At 32.4% G+C, this 18384-nt stretch overlaps 1 protein-coding gene across 1 annotated transcript in view; it reads right to left on the bottom strand.

Annotated features, from left to right (window-relative positions):
* Positions 1-14990: 14990 nt before the first annotated feature.
* CLVS2 (clavesin 2) overlaps positions 14991-18384 on the bottom strand; it is a 59112-nt gene continuing 55718 nt past the window's right edge. The window contains exon 5 of the mRNA XM_090280634.1: positions 14991-15403. Within this exon, the coding sequence (XP_090136760.1) occupies positions 15316-15403 (88 nt within the window). The 3' untranslated portion in view covers positions 14991-15315. The remainder of the gene's footprint in view (positions 15404-18384) is intronic.

Raw genomic sequence — 18384 nt, 5'->3', positions numbered from 1 at the left:
GAGATGGCTACTACACGTATCAATATAAAAGATGAAGGTTTGGGAGCAAAAGCAGCACCAAGTTTATGACTCCCTGTTATAGCTGTCCTCCTTTACACTAAGATCAGTTTATAATGATAAAAATTCCATCAATAAGACATACCAATTACAAACCTTTAGGTACATAATATTAAGAGTTTCAAAATACATGAGGTAAAAACTGAGAGAATTGAAAGAATAGACAATTCAACATTAATAGTTGGAGTCTTTAATATTTCATTTGCAACAATAATAGAACTAGATAAAAGATCAGCAAGAAAATAAAATACGTGAACACTATAAATTGACTACAGGAACCCAGAGGAAAGATCGTGTGAGAACACAGCAGGAAAACAGCCACCCGCAAGTCAAGAAGAGAGAGGCCTCGGAAGAAACCAAATGTGTCATGGGTTTCTAGCTTCCAGAATAATAAGAAAATAAATGTCTGTTGTTTAAGCTACCCGGTCAGTAGTATTTTGTTAAGGCAGCCTTAGCAAATGAACACAAAAGACTTCAATTCAAGAGTCTGACCACAGTGCTAACCGCTAGGCTAGGGTATCATGGCTTACATAGTAATTGTCATTTGTCTTTGATTTTTAAATATGTATGAGTTGCCCTGATCTATTTATATTATCAATATTCATTTTGAAGCTTTTTATCCAGACAATTATAGAGAGAGATTTAAGAATCTAAAAGTCACCTTAAGCTATGAGTAACTTGTGATAGGTTTTGTGTTGGTACACAAATAATAAATCTCAGATTGTTCCTGATTCTAGGCCATCTATTCTAAAAGATATAAAATAATTTTATTAAGAAACTGTTTTAGAGACAACTTGGCATTTCAGAACACTAAAGAAGAATAGAGATAGAAAGAATCCCACTTGAATGACTTGGTTATCATAATATTGCCTCCTTGCATGCTATCAGGATTTTATCTCTGCTATGTGATTATTTAAAGAGAAAGAATCTAGGGAAAAGGACAACCTCCTTAATGTTCTGTGTGTCCATGACCTCAGAAAATTCTGCCTAACATAGACGAGGGCACAGGCAGCAGGTGAAATCTCAGAGCTGTTTTGCCTAGACCAATACATAAATTAGCTCCAAGAGAAAAATAAATGACTAAGCAATCACGATTCCAAAAAAAAATTTAATGTGAGACATCTTTCTTAATGTGCATCAAAATCGACTAAAACATTTACTTTTAAATCAGTAGGTATTTAACTTCCTACACCCATAAGATTATTTTTTCTTCTAATTTTCAATATTGATACACATTGCATTGAGGCATGTGTCAAAAATGTTAGTGATAAAAAAACACAATACAAAGAGAATGGAAAAATTTCTACAACATAAATTTCTTAAAAAAAAATAAATTAGACTTATTATTCCAATGTTTTTATTCTGTTAGAATTCAAAGTTCCTATAATGACAATCAACTTAAAAGACTTCTTGTACAATTGGTATGTAAATACTCTGATAATATTTCCCTTTATAAAACAAGTAAAAATGCTATATTTAAAAAAATGCTAAATTGGCAAAAAGGTAATGGAAATCATCAGATGATAAATACAAGACAGATATAAAAATCCAAGAAAAGATATCAATATTAATGACAGCCATTGACCTGAGTTCTTTTGCTGATTCTATTTCCCCTAAAGTTTTGGGTTGAATCGCTACTGAAGGAACAGAAGATAAAGCAGAGACCCTGTACAAGGCTGGCGTATTTGAAACACAGAACAATGAATGAAGTTGGGACTACCTAAAACCAAGGTTAGACATTTGATGGGGAAAGGCAATATTTAATCTCTATCATCCACTACTGAAAATGTCAATCCTACATAGGTCAAGGATTAAATGTGAGAGCCAAAATTTAAAATATTTTGGAAAACAAAGGGAAAATGCATTTCTTAAGGGAAAAGAAATTGATAGATTTCAAAGATTTTAATATCAGAAAATAACAAATACTTAAAATTAATAGTTTGGAACTCAAATTAGAAATTTTTGTTAAAACAAAATCTATAAGATTTATCCTGAAGAGGCAAATGAAATTAGTGAAATGGGAAACAAAGGTACAATAGAGTTTCAACTAAGCAATATAAAGAAAGCTTATAGCAAATTTAACAAAAGAAGTTAATAATGAGTAGTAGAAAGATACGTATTTTAAAAAGTAAAGATTATTATAAGATGTAGGCAAAGAAATTTGAAAAATTTGTAGAAAATGGCTAAATTCTTAGGAAAAGAGATAAAATAACCAAAACTGGTTCAACCTGAAACTGAAAATTGCAATAGTCCTCAAATCATTGAGGATATGGGACTAAGAGTTTAAATATTTATATAAGGAAAATACCAGTCCCATATCATTTTAATTGTTCTACCAAACATTTAAAGAATAAATAATCCAGTCTTACCTGAACTCTTGCAAAGCTAATTTTTTTAGAAATATACACATAAATAGTAAACCTGTAGAGAAAATAAAATTAATCATCAACATATTTTGGATAATTTCCTGGAAGCAGGAATAAGAGGGCATTATGTAGAGACATGAGGGAGGATTTAAAACTATTGATAATGGCTTTAATTTTTTTATATCTTAGGATGAGTAGTGGATACATGGGTACTTCTGTTATTGTGTGGATATATACTACAAACTTTTAATCTATGAGCAATATTAAAATGGTTTAGGACAAAAAAATTTAAACTTTTTTATTTGATTTTTCAATAAATGATACATTCACAAAGTTCAAGAATGAAAAAAATGTAAAAAGATAAAAAGTGAAAATTTCCTTCCCATCCTTGTTTCAATCCACCCAATTTTCAACTCCCCTAACAACCTATGTATTAATCCCTTTATATTCTTCTGCACTTCCTTAATAAACAACAAAACATTTCTTTTTATCCCCCTTTCCACTTTTTTACATTTAAAATAAAATTTTCTGACTATATTTTAGAAACCTTTTTTTTTTTCAGTACATAAAGTGCTCCTTCATTTTTTAGGATTTGTAATGTATTCTGGTTTATTTAAGCAGATTATATCAGATAGGTACAATATCTTTTCTATGGATGTTATATATTCTTTTAACATTTTTTCATGCAATTATCCTTCGAATATCCTTGGAAGTATCTTTAAATGTATCCTAGGAAATATTTCCCATGTGTGAATAGGTTTGAAGGATAAATTCCCCAAAGTGGAGTGGTTAGGTGAAAGTCCACTTTTTTTGGTAGTTTTGATAGATAATGCCACGTTGTCATCTATCCTAAACACAATGTAAGGGAGAGCTTATTTCCCTTTTGCCTCCTGGAGACAGAGGGTGTCATCAATGTACACCATTGTTTGAATTTCTACTTTCCTCATTTGGAGTGTGCAAGAGAAGCTTTTCATATTTTAGAGACACTGTATTTTCTTTTCTGTGAAAAATGTGTTCATATCAGCTGCCTATTTTTCTATTGGGTTTTTCTTTTTCTCATCAATTTCTAGAAACCTTATAGTGTATTAGAGAACTTGGCTCTAAGTTTATGATATGAATTAAAATTTTTTCCCAACTTGTCGTATCTCTTTTGACTTGCTTATAATTTTTTTCCATGCAGAAATTTTTTAATTTAATTCAAATGCATTTTTTTTCTGTTTGTAATTTGAATCATTAGGTATAAAGGCCTCTATTCCAAGATTATTAAAGAAGTCTTTCATGCTTTACACTAATACATCAATATTTCCTCATTTAAAAAAAATTTAATACATTTGAAACTTACCATAATACATAGTATGTTGTGCAGAGTTCTGTTGTTTCTAGTCATAATTTATTTTCTCAAAGAGAAATAATATCTAAAGTAGATTAATATCAATTTAGAATACAATAGCATCATAAATACTGTTGTTTTAAGACAGAATGCATTATTTTAAGACAGAATGACTCTTTGTAACATTTATATTCTCAGCATGGTTCTAATACAAATTTTTCATGCATTATTTTCAGGGCCATGAGAAAGTAATTAAAAAGTCAAGTCAAATGAAAGTGGCCAAGGAACTCCAAAGCCACCCTTTCCTAAACTCACCAGTAGCAATGCTGAGATAAACCTCAGGCATAATCTGAAACAGTCTTTTTACTCCCTTAGTGAGGTGAAATAAATGCACTGTATGCTTAGATTAACCAGATAAGGTCCACACTTCTTTCTAGTATTTTTTTAAGATTTGAGAATCCAATCTGTTAAAGATTCTAGCCCATAAAGTCCATCTAGTGAATCCTATGTTAAAAGTATGTTGTAAGGTAATACATTGGGAGAAACACCTGAATGAACCTGTAGGGAAGCCTTCTCCCAAACAATACTGCACTGCTCCTATGTACCACAAAGTTGCTTGCCTGCCACTATTATAGCAAAAGTCTCCAACATACTTGCTTTAAATCATTGACAAATGTAGAGAAGAGTTAAGCTGAGTAGCTGTATTGAGCTGCACTCCATCCCATTTTCTTGAAATCAAGAAAGCTTCATTTAGTAACCACCATTTTATTTAGGCATAGGCTTGATAAAATGTCATCTTCCCACAAATCTGGGCTCATCCCTACCTATTGATTGCTAAAATGTTGAAAAACTGGGAACAGTGGATATGCACAATCTTTTTCTAATTTGAATGTCCCTGAGCATTGGCTTCTTTGTTTTAGTACGTATTTACCTAATACAATAGTGGTGGAGAATTCAAGCACAGAAAATAGTGAGGAGAAAATGAAATGGGGTCATATGCAGGGAGAAGTTATTCAAAGCAACAGCAATATCACCAGACTGGTTAAGCCTCGGTTCTAGTACTGGCATTTCCCTTGATTACTTGTGTGACTTCTAGGAAGATAGACCTGATGGCTCTCCACTTATATACTAATGAAACTAGCAATTTGTATTGCTTAATCTTTAAAAGATACTCCAGCAGTAGCATCTGTTATTCTCAAGGAAAGCAAGAGAAGCATTTTTTGGTTGTGGTGAGGGAGGCATGCCTGAGGGATAATAAAACTTTTTTTTTTTGCTTAGGTGTTACTAATTATCTTTCTGTTATATTAAATTCCAAATACCTTTATAACTATTCCAAATTAAAATAGGTATGTTTACACATTCAGGTTTTTAAGTCTTAATTGTATATCTATAATTTGTTTTACTATTCCTGAGAAAATTTTGTTAAAACATCTTTATAATGCTCATTAAATGACAAAAGGACAACTGTGGCAAAAGAAGGCTTAAAATGCTTTGCTCCTAAAAATGCTTTCCAATACCTTTAGTTATATAAAAAATCTCTATTTCTTCCTGGAGACTAGTTAAAATCTTTTCTATTTAATTATGAGGTAAATAAAATCATAAAGATTTCATAAACAAATAATGCACAAAAAATAAGCAATCTGAAGGGTGTCTATACTCTCATCCAGAATCAATAGATTATCTGTTTTTTCTTCATAAATGAATCAAATGTTGATGGTCTGAAATATTCCTTTATGAAAGTCAGTATGTGAAATTACACTATTTTTCTGTTCATTAATTAACATGGCATCCAGTCTGCCCTAACACAGACACTCTCCTTTAGTGATTTTCTATATGAATAGAAAGAGGAAAACTGCACGTTTCCTTTAGATGGACATTGTTTGCTGTTTTTCCTTTATTTTATGAAAGGATATTTAGTGACTAATGGCTTCTCCTAAAGAAGTTATGATTAATACTCTGCCCATCCTTTGAGATTTTTTGCATGACAGGTTTTTCAAGGTTTTTTTTTTTTTTTTTTAATATGACCACTTTCTACAAAGCAAAACTTTTCATTAAATTATACACATACAAGCAAGAAGTAATCCTTTCAACACTACCTAACTTAGCACCTCTGGAGTCATTATGGTTGGAACTCCCTTTAACTGTAGTATATACAATATACCAAACCCTATCGTGGAAAACCATGGGTGTGTACTTCTGACTGTAGGTAAGGGAAAATAACAGATTAAATGGAAATACTTAAGTTTGTTCTCTATCAGAATTTGTTTATCTTTGGTTCTTTTTTTTTTTTTTTTTGTCTTTTCTGATGAAAATCAATGTTTATTTTTCAGTTATAATAAACTAAGCAGTACAGAATTTACCTTAAAAGGGAAAAAATTAGGCAGAAGCTGGCAGCTATGGATGACCCTGAAAGACATATTGTGAGATTCATTTCCCCCAAGCATCTGCAACCCTGGCAACCACTGCCATACTGAGCAGGAAGGAAGGAAAAAAGGAACTCTAATAGCCACCCCCAAAACAGCATTGATACAGATTGTATTGTATTTTCCTAAGAAAAGAAAAATACAGATTATCAAATCTAGCTCATACTGCTGATACAATTATTGCCCCATTGTACAGATGAAACAATGCCAGAGGCCACACTTCACCTGCCTTTTGTATGCCTTCTCCATTAGAATGCGATTTTCTGAAGGCCAGGGGCTTTGTTTTGTTTCCTGCTATATCCCTGGAACCTGGAACAGTGCCAGCGGCAGAATAGGTGCTCAATAATATTCGTTAATGTTAAAAATGAAATAAACTGAAGTTATCATGGAATTCGTTCCACTGCTTCAAGGGGACAACTTTATAACTGCCACTGGCTTGCATCTCCATTCTATCATTCTATGAGTGAAGAAGTGATTTTTTTAGTGACTTGAACTTATATAAACAAATATATTTGATTAAATCAACAATAAATTCCAAATAACATTGCAATATAGCTACACATTTAAACTCCACTTAAAAAACATTTTATACTTCCAAATACTAACACCAATTTTATATGTCTCCATATTTAAGTGACAAGTTTATTCATAGTTATTTGATATGATATGTTTCCTAAACTTACAGGAATTTTCTTTATATTGAGAAAAATTGAAAGCGCATATACGCACATTCACATTTCTGAATTTGAAATTTCATTTAGTGACATTATATTTAACAGAACTATATTCATCCTCAGAAATCAAAAAAGACATAAAATAATTTAGACATGAAATGAAGCATTAACACTATAGTTTTAAGAATATAATAGTTACATATAAAATTTCAAAGTCCATTAAAAAGTTGAGAGAAATAATCAAATTTACCAAGGAACATATTCCTAGAATTCAATCACAAAAATAACTTATGAAAAAAAACAAAATTCAATAGATAACATGATCAGTATCTTCCATGTATCATGTATGCTTGAGCTTAAACCTTTTATTTTGGAAGTGATGTTAAACACATTCTTGAAAATTGGTGAAAGAGGATGGCAGAGGCAAATGGCTTCCACTGTACAGACTGTCAAGACTCAAATAGTAAGAAACAAAAAATTCTACCTATTTCCTGGCAAGAACCATTTGCTCTCTTCTCAGTAGAAGGTCTTCTAAATTACTCATTAACCCTGATTGTCATATATGTACGTAAGTAACAAGAAAGATGATCTATATTGATTACCAATATGCTGCTTAGTATCCATCTCAAAGCCACTAAAAGACTGGTTTGGCTGTCTTCCAAAAACATCTGCAAACATCTATCCTTACTCTTCCCTGTCCTCTTTCTTTTCCTTTCCAGTAAAAGTACATAAACATTTTCTCTTAATCTGGCTTCTGATATTGGAAAAATAATGGTCTCTTAACTTCCTGCAATTTTTTTTTTTTTTTGGTATGGAATTAACTGTGATAATCAATGAAAAACTATTTCCTATGCTTCTGAGCTCAAACTAACTTTTCATCTGTGGTATCTTGGAATCCCTCTAAGAGTAAGTGTAAACCATGCATATGATATATGACCTAATAATCTTAGAGTAACTACCACAGATAAAGCTCAAACATTGATGGAAATTTTAGATTTTGGGATAGAGACCAGATCTGGAGGAGAGGGAGATACGATTCTTGGTTTATGATTCCATCATCATTATCAGAGAGAGAAAAATTCCCCCTTTGAAGATAAATAACAAAAGATGTTTCTTGTTAAGAAAATGTTCTCTCCTTAAATGCATACTACTGGCTACTACATAACTTGCTGAAATAAATTAAGATCTTCACGTAATCTTTCTGGACGTGCTATTAAATTTCAGGCGCTGTTCAAGGCACCAATACACCAATAACACAAGAGTAAACAAGACGAACATCCCTGCTTATGTAGAGTTCACATTCTATTAAACAACAACAAAAATTAATAAAATCAATAACCATGTGGTATATTAGAAGGTGATAAAAGTTATGGAGAAAAAAATAAAGCAGTAAAAGGAAAGTATAAAAAACATATAGCCATGTATTTTAAATAGGGAACTCTAGAAAGTTCTAAGAAGGTGGTATTTGAGCAAACCTCTGAAGGAGATGAGGAAATTATTCATGAAGACATCTGCAGAAAGAGGCAGACAGAGCAGAAGTGCAAAAATTCTGATGTGGAGGGATGCTTGGCAAGTTCTGGGAATAGCAATGATGGCAGTTTGGCAAGAAAATAGAGAAAATGTTCTTAAGAGATGATCCAAGAAGAGTCAGTCAGGGGTGAGAAGATATATTATGTAGGACTTTAGAAGCAAGAAGTTAAAGTATTTAATAATTAATTTTGCACTGTGTAGGCAAAAGTGCCAACCCAATCAGAAAATACGCTTTTCTGCTATACTGGTTGGTGCTTATTAATTTCGTATCAGCCCTCCTCGTACTCCATTGTAAGGACTTGGTACTCTTGCAGCAGATTTTTGAGAAGAGTGAAATGATCTGAGCTCACTCTTAATAATGTGTTGTAACTTAACACTTGGAGCCAAGGGCCAAAGCAAGGAGGCTAGTTTTCAGATTACTAAAATATTCCAGGTGGAGAATGTTGAACTCAGTCCAACAAATGGTTAGCAAAGTGGTCAGAGCATGGATATACTTTGAAGGAAAGCCAACAGTATCTGCTAGCTGATTGGATGAAATTTTGAGACAAAGGTTGGAGAGAAAGAGAAGATGACTTCAAATTTTTAAGTTCTAGGCACTTGAAGGTTAGAGTTGACAGTGAGAGGAAGTCTAAAGGGGAAGCCAGTTCAGGATAAAGAAAGAGAAGTTCGGGTTTGTAAATGTTAAATGCGAAATGTCCATTAGACATCCAAGTAAAAATGTTTAGGTATGTAAATTCAGATGTAAGGATATTACCAGTCTTCTCCATGAATCCATGATACAAAGAACATTTAATAGCTTTCTAGCACTAAAATCCTATCATTATATATCTTTAAATTTTTAGGTAAGGATTTATGAATCAGCATGCAAATATTTCAGTATTATACAACAGAGTGAATTATGTTTATATGCATGTAATGTAGCATTTTTTCTTAAAAAGCAACAGAGTATTTATGGCTTTTATCTGATACTTTTATGATTCCAGTTAGAAAAAAAGGGGAAAAAAGAGAACATGCTAATTTTTATTTTTAGAGAGAGGTGATGCTCCGAGATAAGTTTTTGATGCTGTTGGTGCTATGTGGAGACAGACCCTCACATCCTCATGGCCTCTTTTCATTGGCCAAGTATTTAACTCTAGATAACAGAATCCCATGGCATTTTAAAATAGTTCTCCATATTTGCACTATATTCCCTTTTTAGTGACGGGAAGTGAAGACCTATCACTGGCTTTTCATGCATTCTCTGGTTTCCCTGGGTTTATTTTCCCTCAAAATGCTCCTGTAGTTGCTGCTAGAAACTTGGACTCCTCTTGACATGGCTCTAGGGGGAGGCAACAATAATGATTATTGATAACCTCAAAAGCTGTATGAAGAAAGTAAAGCTTATTGTAGAGGGTTCTAGGTGACTTTTTTTCTTCATTAATTATTTTGTTTTTTCATTGACAGGTAAGGTAAATGAGAAAAACTCACAGAAGATACAATGCATATTTATTAAGTGAGCATTTTTTCAAGTCAGGCTGAATATTTTTATTTTACATAATATTTAGAACTGGAATTATTTTCTATAAGATTTATTTAAGTCAATGCTTTTTTATAATACATATTTCTGAATTTAGTCACTTGTTAAATCCAACAATTTTAGGTTGTTTTATTCACTGATCATTCTTGTTGGTATACAGAACTTAAAAGTTAATTTACTTCTTTATTCAAACTAGCTTTGAAAGCTTGGAAAAAAGTTTAGAATACTGAAAATATCATCTTGATAAAATGAACTGTTTTCCCTTTAAGTCCCAAACATTCAAAATCAGAAAGTTTTGCATGTCCTCACCTAAATAGCTAGCTACAATTTCTCTCATAACAAAGTCATTGTTGTTTATTTTAGGTGACATTTTAGAAATCTCCATTTCACAGATGCAGCGGATCCAGTACTACCAAACTGAACATTTGCCATATGCAAAATAAGTGCTTCTTGAAAGCAAAAATATGTATTTGTTCAAAACTTATACCATTTATGATACTGTATTTAAATAATTATGTCCCACAAAAGGTCAAAGGTATTTGAGTCAAATAGTACTGCAGTTAATATTCTTATTAAGGACTTGTACAATTACCTACTTTTTCTGGAAGTTTTAAAACAAAAATTATTTTGTCTTCGGAATTTTATTCATCTTTTAACAAATATTAAACTAGATTACCAACAAAGAAAATGCTTTTCACCTCTGTTATTTATAAACCCATTATATATACTTTATTGCAATTTTTCAAAATAGTTGAGGATCAATTTATTCTTAAAAGTTTTGTTAAAATTTATTTCACTATTTATCTATGTCATTCTCATTCACCACAAGAAGTGATTTGACAGAATAAATGCATTGTTATTATTAAGGACAAAACATTTGTATTGAAACTAAGTCAAATACTGACCAAACACCCTCAAAATTGTACAATGTCCACTATATACTATAAAAGTGCACTTATTGTATTTAAGTCCTATACTTATTTGGTTCCTAAATATATATATTTTTTTATTTCAACAGTATCATTTTCACTCCTCTTTCTTTGAAAAATAGCACAACTTAGGTGTTTCAATCCACACAATTACTATTTTTTCCCTATAGTTCAGGAGAATAAATTCCTACACCCAACACAGAAGAGACTTCATAGTAGTATCTCGACATGTGGCATTAATCTATGGAAGTTTACAAAATAAAAACTTGATTTTGTGAAAAAAATTATCTTCTCTAAGCCATTAAGATCACAATATCATATTTTAAGGTCAAGTATCCTTTTGTATTTTTACTTTTTTGCCCTATTTCAAATAGTAAGTAATGCTGAATAGTTTCAATAGCATATTAGGAAGCAGGTTTTCCAACTAAAACATTTTTCGCTACCAAAGATAATTACACACCCTGAATATTTAGCCAATTGTCTACTTTTGTTTCAATACATTTTATATTACCTGCTGATTCTTACATGATCTAATGGCCTCATAAATTTAAAATGCACCATCCTTTTTAAGGTTATATATCTTTTTAGTACATATAAAATGGAATATATGCCTATTAATTTATTGAGGTAAAAATGTAAATAGCATATTCTAAAGTTCAAATACCACACCAGATCTCTGCTCATTTTATTTTGTGTGTTGAAAATCATTCTCAAATATTCTCATGGCTGATGGCAATTTTTTAAGCAATCATATTAATACAAAATAAGAAGCAAAAAAGATACATTATTAACTAACCAGACCAATTAGACAGTTAGATAAAACAACAGAGGAGTGCATAGCCTCTCAACGGGTTTTCTTGATATAACTTTTATAAAGGGCCATAAACATGTCCACAACCCTTTAGGTCGTTTATAGAAGAAAAGGATGTCTGTCCCTGAAGTCACACTGCCGTGGGTCTAAGGGTTTTCCTTTTCTGAAGAGTAATAAATTGTTCTCTGATGTGTAAAATAAACTCCTTTTTCTTGATGCATGAGACACATTTCTGTTCCTTCAGGAATATTACAATCACTTCAAATGTTTGATTTAACAATGTGACCTAGTTTACAATATTAAAGGGAACCTAGATGTTTGGCTTTTCTGCTTATGAATATATGAATTTTCAGTACTGTAAAGTAAACAAGGATTTTATATGAAGAGACTTAAGGAATGTCTTTGCCTATACTTATTTATGTAAACTATTATAGAAATAGAAGAAGTAACGCATGCCCACTTCAAAAACTTGCTTGCAAAACTCTATTTAATACTTGTATATTGTTTCAGCATAGTGCCAGGTTTGTCAATAACACGTTTTCAAGTTACTGTATTGGACCTACACAATAAAGACTTACACTGTACAGGAATGCTCACGGCAAGACCTCAAAAAGCCTTCTTCAAATGATATCTATATTTCATCTGTATCATATAAATGTATTTACTTTTTGGAAGAGAGTACAAATAGAATCCATATTCTAGTATCACTGCTTTATTTAATTTTTAAAGAGGCACTTCTCCATATTTCTTTAGAGTATTTTTCATGATAATTTCTTCCATTTAAAATATCAAATAAAAATGTGTGCAACCATCACTGACAACATATGAAAAGTTATTTATTTTTAAAACAGCTTTGGAAGCAGCTGCCCCTGAAACATTGGAAGAAAGAAAAGATACAGAGTAGAAAGTAGAACAAGTAGGGTAAGAGAAGTAAATGAACTACTGGCCTATCCCAAATCAAATATGATAATACTTTGATGTCTATATGTTTTTAGTAATAAGATACCTAAAAAACCAAACCATAGCTCTCAAAATAGGCAAATTCATGAGGGCAAATAGTCTAGTGTTTGTGTCAGTGTGTGTGAATGGGAGTGTACTATCGCAGTTAAATTGAAATCTAGGGGTGCTTATTTGCTAAGTTATATGACAACAGACACAGCCCAGGACAAAAAAAAGTCATGAGCGGAGAAATAGCTACTGAACAATACTAGTTAGCTGATGCTGAGGGGAAATTTTATAAACTTGGCCAAATATCTCTTGACTATGCAGCTTCAAACACATTCCTAGAAATGAGTTTACTCACAGGCTGAACTAGATATAGCTATTTCCAAAGGCATCTTTGTTGTAATTTTGTTCATTCATTTTAAAATCTTTTACACAATTCAATCAATGCTCATTTGCTCATTTGAAGAAGAGTAGACAAGCAGCCATGACTATGCAAAGTTCCCAAATGTGGGGCAGGGAGACAGTGTCTATGATACTTTATAATGAGATAGGTACAGATACAAAAAAATGTGCCTTCCTGGTTATTTTTATATAACACCAGTCGAATGATAGGGGAAAGAATCCGGCTATGCTAGTTGACATTTGAAGCTGGAAGAATTCTGAAAATTGGCAATAAGTGGAAAGAGAAATCAATGAGAATGAGAAGTTCACTGCCTTCTGTACTTAATTTGTTTGTAGTTTACATTCCAATGAACCCTACTGCCTAACATTTGCATATATAGTATGTAAAGCCCAAGGCTGTAAAACATGTGTCAGGTTGACAAAATGTACAATTGTCAGGGTTCTTATAAAGATAAGAGTTGCTGCAGCTTTTTATACTTAATTCTTCCCATCTCTGATATTTATGAGTAAAACAGAGTACCTGACAGTCATTAATCTTCCACACTTCACTGGAGGTTGGCATTCTTAAGAGATCTTCCGCTAATGTCATTTATGTATATTTATGTATTTTTTACAAATATTAAATAGTTCATTGGTGATACTGTAGATTATACTGATCTTGATTTTAAGATTTTAGACTGCAGAATTATAACTGAAAATTTTTAAGCTTTTAGCTAACAAGTATGTAAAGGTTGCTACCTGCCTTTATTTTTGTTGGTTCCCAAGAGTTTCTTGAGATATTTTTCCTTTCAAAAGAATATTTTAATTGTAAATCCTCAATCTAAAAAATTACCAGTGTAAGAAGGTGGTAAAATTCTTGATTTTTTCACACCGGAATTTAAAATTCAAAGTAAGATATTTAAAGTGTGCTATAATTGCAGAATTTTTATGAAATAGAAACTTTCAATAACATAAGGATTTCAAGTCTATAACTGTACTATGCTATATCAGATGCCCTCAGAGGCTTTCATTGCATCTCCTGGACGCAATATGTTCTTTCAATCTTTTCTGAAAAGAAAATGTGTACTTATAGGATCATTAGGATAATCAAGTTAAACTTGAGAAAAACTTTATTACTCTTGATCACCTGATACTGCCTACACTATGTTGAGACCTGTTGTTTTGAAAAATACATTTCATTAAAATGGCACGGATTCAAGATTGCATTACAAATTAGAATTTCCTTAAATAGGTTCTCTAAAAGTCTGTTTCTCTATACCTCATTTTCATTAGCTTTAGAGAAAGTTTTCCAGAATTAGCATCTCATGTAACAATTGATAGCATCTCTAAGACCACTGAATATGTATGTTTTATCTTACAGGCCTGTCACATCAAGGATTTATTACAGCTCAGCAAAAATATATGTATGTGTGGATATATATGTTTTATCAACCAGTGCACAGTAATTAGAAATTATTGCCTTATCTCTATATAGCAACTTTTATGTTCAAAATTAACTGTCAAAACACTATTCATGTGTAAGTTCTCTTTCTTAGTCAAAGACTTTTAAGGGGGAAATGTTCTTAAAGTACATCAGGCAGGGATTCAGTGGGGTCTTGAATAAAGGATACATTGTGAAGACAGCAGTTTGAAAAGAATCCACTCTCTTTCAAAATTCCACATCTTAATTTGGAAAACATATCTTTTTACAAGAATCCAGGAATTAAATGACATAGAAGAGTTCAAGTGTTCAATTTATCAAATTAACTGCCATTCTTTTTCTCCAAAATACAAGGCCAGTGATAATCACCAGAATACATTTTCTGTGAAATGAAAATCACTACACAGGATAAACATTTATCATAATATTTTCCTATGATCATCTAGTTCCCTGTGCCCATTAAAAATACATTTGAATATGACAGAGTTTCAGAGAAAAAAAACAATGAAACAATCACTATGAAAGCTGAAATATGGCTTCATATGAAACAGGGCTACATTTAATTAGCTTTGATTATTTGTCTTTTGTTGTTGATGATGTTATAGTTCCCATTGCTGGCATGAACTCATGAGCAAATTTTTCCATTTTTAGTTCTTACCAAAATTTACAAACTTGACATAAAGATTACATTGTATTTACAAAGAACTTGGCACTTACAGAATAAATTATTGACATTTTCATCTAGACCAGGGCCCCCATGGTTCAGGCAAATGGAAAAGCCTGATGCCTTATTATATATTATGCTACATTAACAAGAATAAGTTTCCAGCTGGTAATTCCTCCACAGTGCTGTCTCTGTTGCTGAAAACAAGTACCTTTGTTTTCCAATCCATGGGAAGTATAGAGAAGTTATCAGTCCAGAGAGAGCAAAGGTTGCATGTTTTCTTCCTCATTTTTATCCATGCGTTTTAGTACTGTAGGATCCACTACTGATTGGGATCTGGAAATGATAAAGCCAATGTCAGTGAGTTATTACCAAATAATCACATTCTCTTCTCTGTCTTTTCTCCATTATACGTTCTCTCATTGATGCATGTTACCTTCCTTTCCATCAAAGAATTTATGAACTGAGAACACTGCACATCAATTTCCATAAGAGGAAACAACACTCTTTGGCCTCTAAATGGAGTACTCAATAGCAAAGGATTCTAAATACACAATGACAGGCTTAAGTTATCTTATTCATAAAGGAGCGAGGGTCTTTTCTTTGAAAATGAGAATTTCTAGTATAGGACAGATGTATTTCAAATGGGAAATTATTACAGTAACATTATTATTATGAGACATAAAATAGAAATGATAGGAGCTTTGACTCCTGTCTTAAAGGGCTCTATGAAACAAATTCAACATAAATATGCATTTGTTTAATCATTTTTTTACTTTTAATGATTACGTCAGGAAAATAGTTAAAATTTGAATGTGAATTTTGTTCAACTTCCCACTAGAAGATTAGAATAAAATCAATCTTACTCTTGAAATTTTGTGAAATGTTTAAAGACTTTTAAAAAGTTAAAACCTTGGGAGGCTGGGTGAAAAAGATGAAAAAGGGATTTGGAAATTCAAATTGGCAGTTAGAAAATAGTAACAGGAATGTAAAGTACAGCATTGAGAATATAATTAATGATACTGTAGTACTATGTGTATAAATATGTGTGTATATATATATATATATTTATATGTCACATGAGTGCAAGATTTATTGGTGGCTCACTTTGTAAGTTATATAAATGTCTAACCACTATGCATACACCTGAAACTCATATAATATTGAATGTCAACTTTAATTTAAAAATTAAAAACAATTGAAGTTAAAGCCCCTCTTGTTTAGGCAGCAGCTCTTTATGATTAGGAAAGCAAATAATTTGAAAACCCCTTACACATGCCTTTGATAGCATGTGGAAATTATATATTAGGTTAAACAATATAAAACAGGAAAGGAGGAAAGTTAATGAGACATGCTACTGTTGTGGCAGGAAGCTGCCATGTATTCTAATAGCTACAGCATTAAGGAAGCAGCTGCCCTTTTAAAACTCTCTGTGGTAATGAATTTTTCCCTGGCTGCTGCATCCAACCAATTGCCTATTGCTGTGCCTCTTAGCAGACCTCATTAACCATCAAACAGAAAGACTATAAGCTAAACTACAATTGCACAGGCTAATGAAAAAGAAAAGCAATGGAACTAATTATCGAAGCAAAAATAATTACAAAATGAACTGATAAATCCAGTCCTTCTTTTAAATAAACTTAAATTCCTTTCTGAAGAGAGAATGAAAAGAATGTAAGAATACTGTAACAGGGAGATTTTATTTCCGAATTCATTTTTACCATTTGATCAATAATAGGTATTAGATGCCTATATTAGAAAGGAGATTGACTAAAGTTGAATGTGTATGTATTTGCCTCTTTGCAATAAATAACTTTCATTTTTTTAATTAAAACAAATAATTTAAATTTAGTCATCCAAGTATCACTTATTCATTTTTTATGCATCTAAGATATTGTGCTACCCTTCGTGTTTAAGAAACTAGAGTTTGGACAGAAGTGGATCCCAAATCCAGCTCTGCTATTTACTATATACTGTTGGAAGGCTATTTAAAGTTCCTAAGATTTTGTTCCCTTATCTGTAAAATGGGGACCATAACATCCACATAATACAGATGTATTGAAGATTAAATGCAATAATGCATGCATAAACCCTAGCACAAATTCTGGCAGCTAGCAAATGGTAGCAGTTAAGAAAATGACTAATGGAATACTATTGCCCATGGTCCAATATGAGCATCACCACTTAGTAGCTACGTAACCTGTGGAAGTTACTTACTTTCTCTGTATTGGATCTCCTCATTAATGAGATAGGGGCACTACTACCTTCTTAGTTGTTTAGAAAAGCAAAGGAGTCAATATATAAAAAAAGACATTAGATAGGTTTTTGCATGTAGTAACAACAGATGTTAAATGTTATTCAATAAAACTGAAGATCATATCCACATAACCATATTAGTATCATTACTCACTGCCGTTGTTATGTGCCAGGCACTATCCTTGGAAAGACACGTGCCCAGTTTAAGGCAGCCACAATCTAGTGAACCTTCTATCTTTCCATGACTGTGCTATCCCTCCACTAATTTACACAAGGGGATATAGCCTTATACATCTGGCTAAATTCACCCCAAGGATTTATCTACAACTCTTCACAGAAGAAATGATTTTTTTCCCCTCTCAACCTAAGTATGAGAAAACTCAAAGAGAACACAGAGGAGAAGAGAGCAAGGTGGAACCTACAAACAATTTTCTCTTATCCTTGATGGGGGAACCTATCATTCCATGACAGAGAGAAGACGAGAGCCAAGTAAAACAGCTTTTTCAGTCTCACTCTTTCACAAGCTTTCAAATAGAACAAGAAAAGCACCATATGACACAAGGCTAGCACCAAATGAAAAATGTCTGAAATAATAATCAACCTATGTCAGAAGCAAGGAACTCAGAGTTGGGAAGGTTGATGTGCTGTGAGTCAAGTCTTCAGGGCACAAATGACCTAATTAACCGGAGAAAAAAATCTAGATCCATAAAACTTCAAAAGGTGGATAGACTGAGCCAAATCTAACAAAATGGAGTTATCAGTGTGCTTCGGCTTCCTGAATCACGGCCACAGTGCAGTAACAATCAAAACAAAAGGAAGCCAATGAAGCTTACACTGTAAAGCCATAATTCTAGAACTTCAGTGCAAGTGGTAATGGTGTCAGATGTCACCTATTCAATTCCAAACACAGCCAATGACAGACAGCAAAGGCCTCCTTCATTTTTCAACTAGTGCCTAGTGAGCACCCTCTGTATGCCGGGGCTTACGTCAGGTACTGGGGATTGAGAAGAGAACAGGGCAAAGCCACTAACGTCTCCATGAAGCTTACAGTGGGGGCGGGC

Source organism: Furipterus horrens, unplaced genomic scaffold (genome assembly GCF_987537825.1).
Source record: "Furipterus horrens unplaced genomic scaffold, mFurHor1.1.pri manual_scaffold_6, whole genome shotgun sequence".
Classification (NCBI taxonomy): domain Eukaryota; kingdom Metazoa; phylum Chordata; class Mammalia; order Chiroptera; family Furipteridae; genus Furipterus; species Furipterus horrens.
Note: the sequence above shows the minus strand (reverse complement) of the source record. Positions and strands in the feature narration are given on the sequence as shown.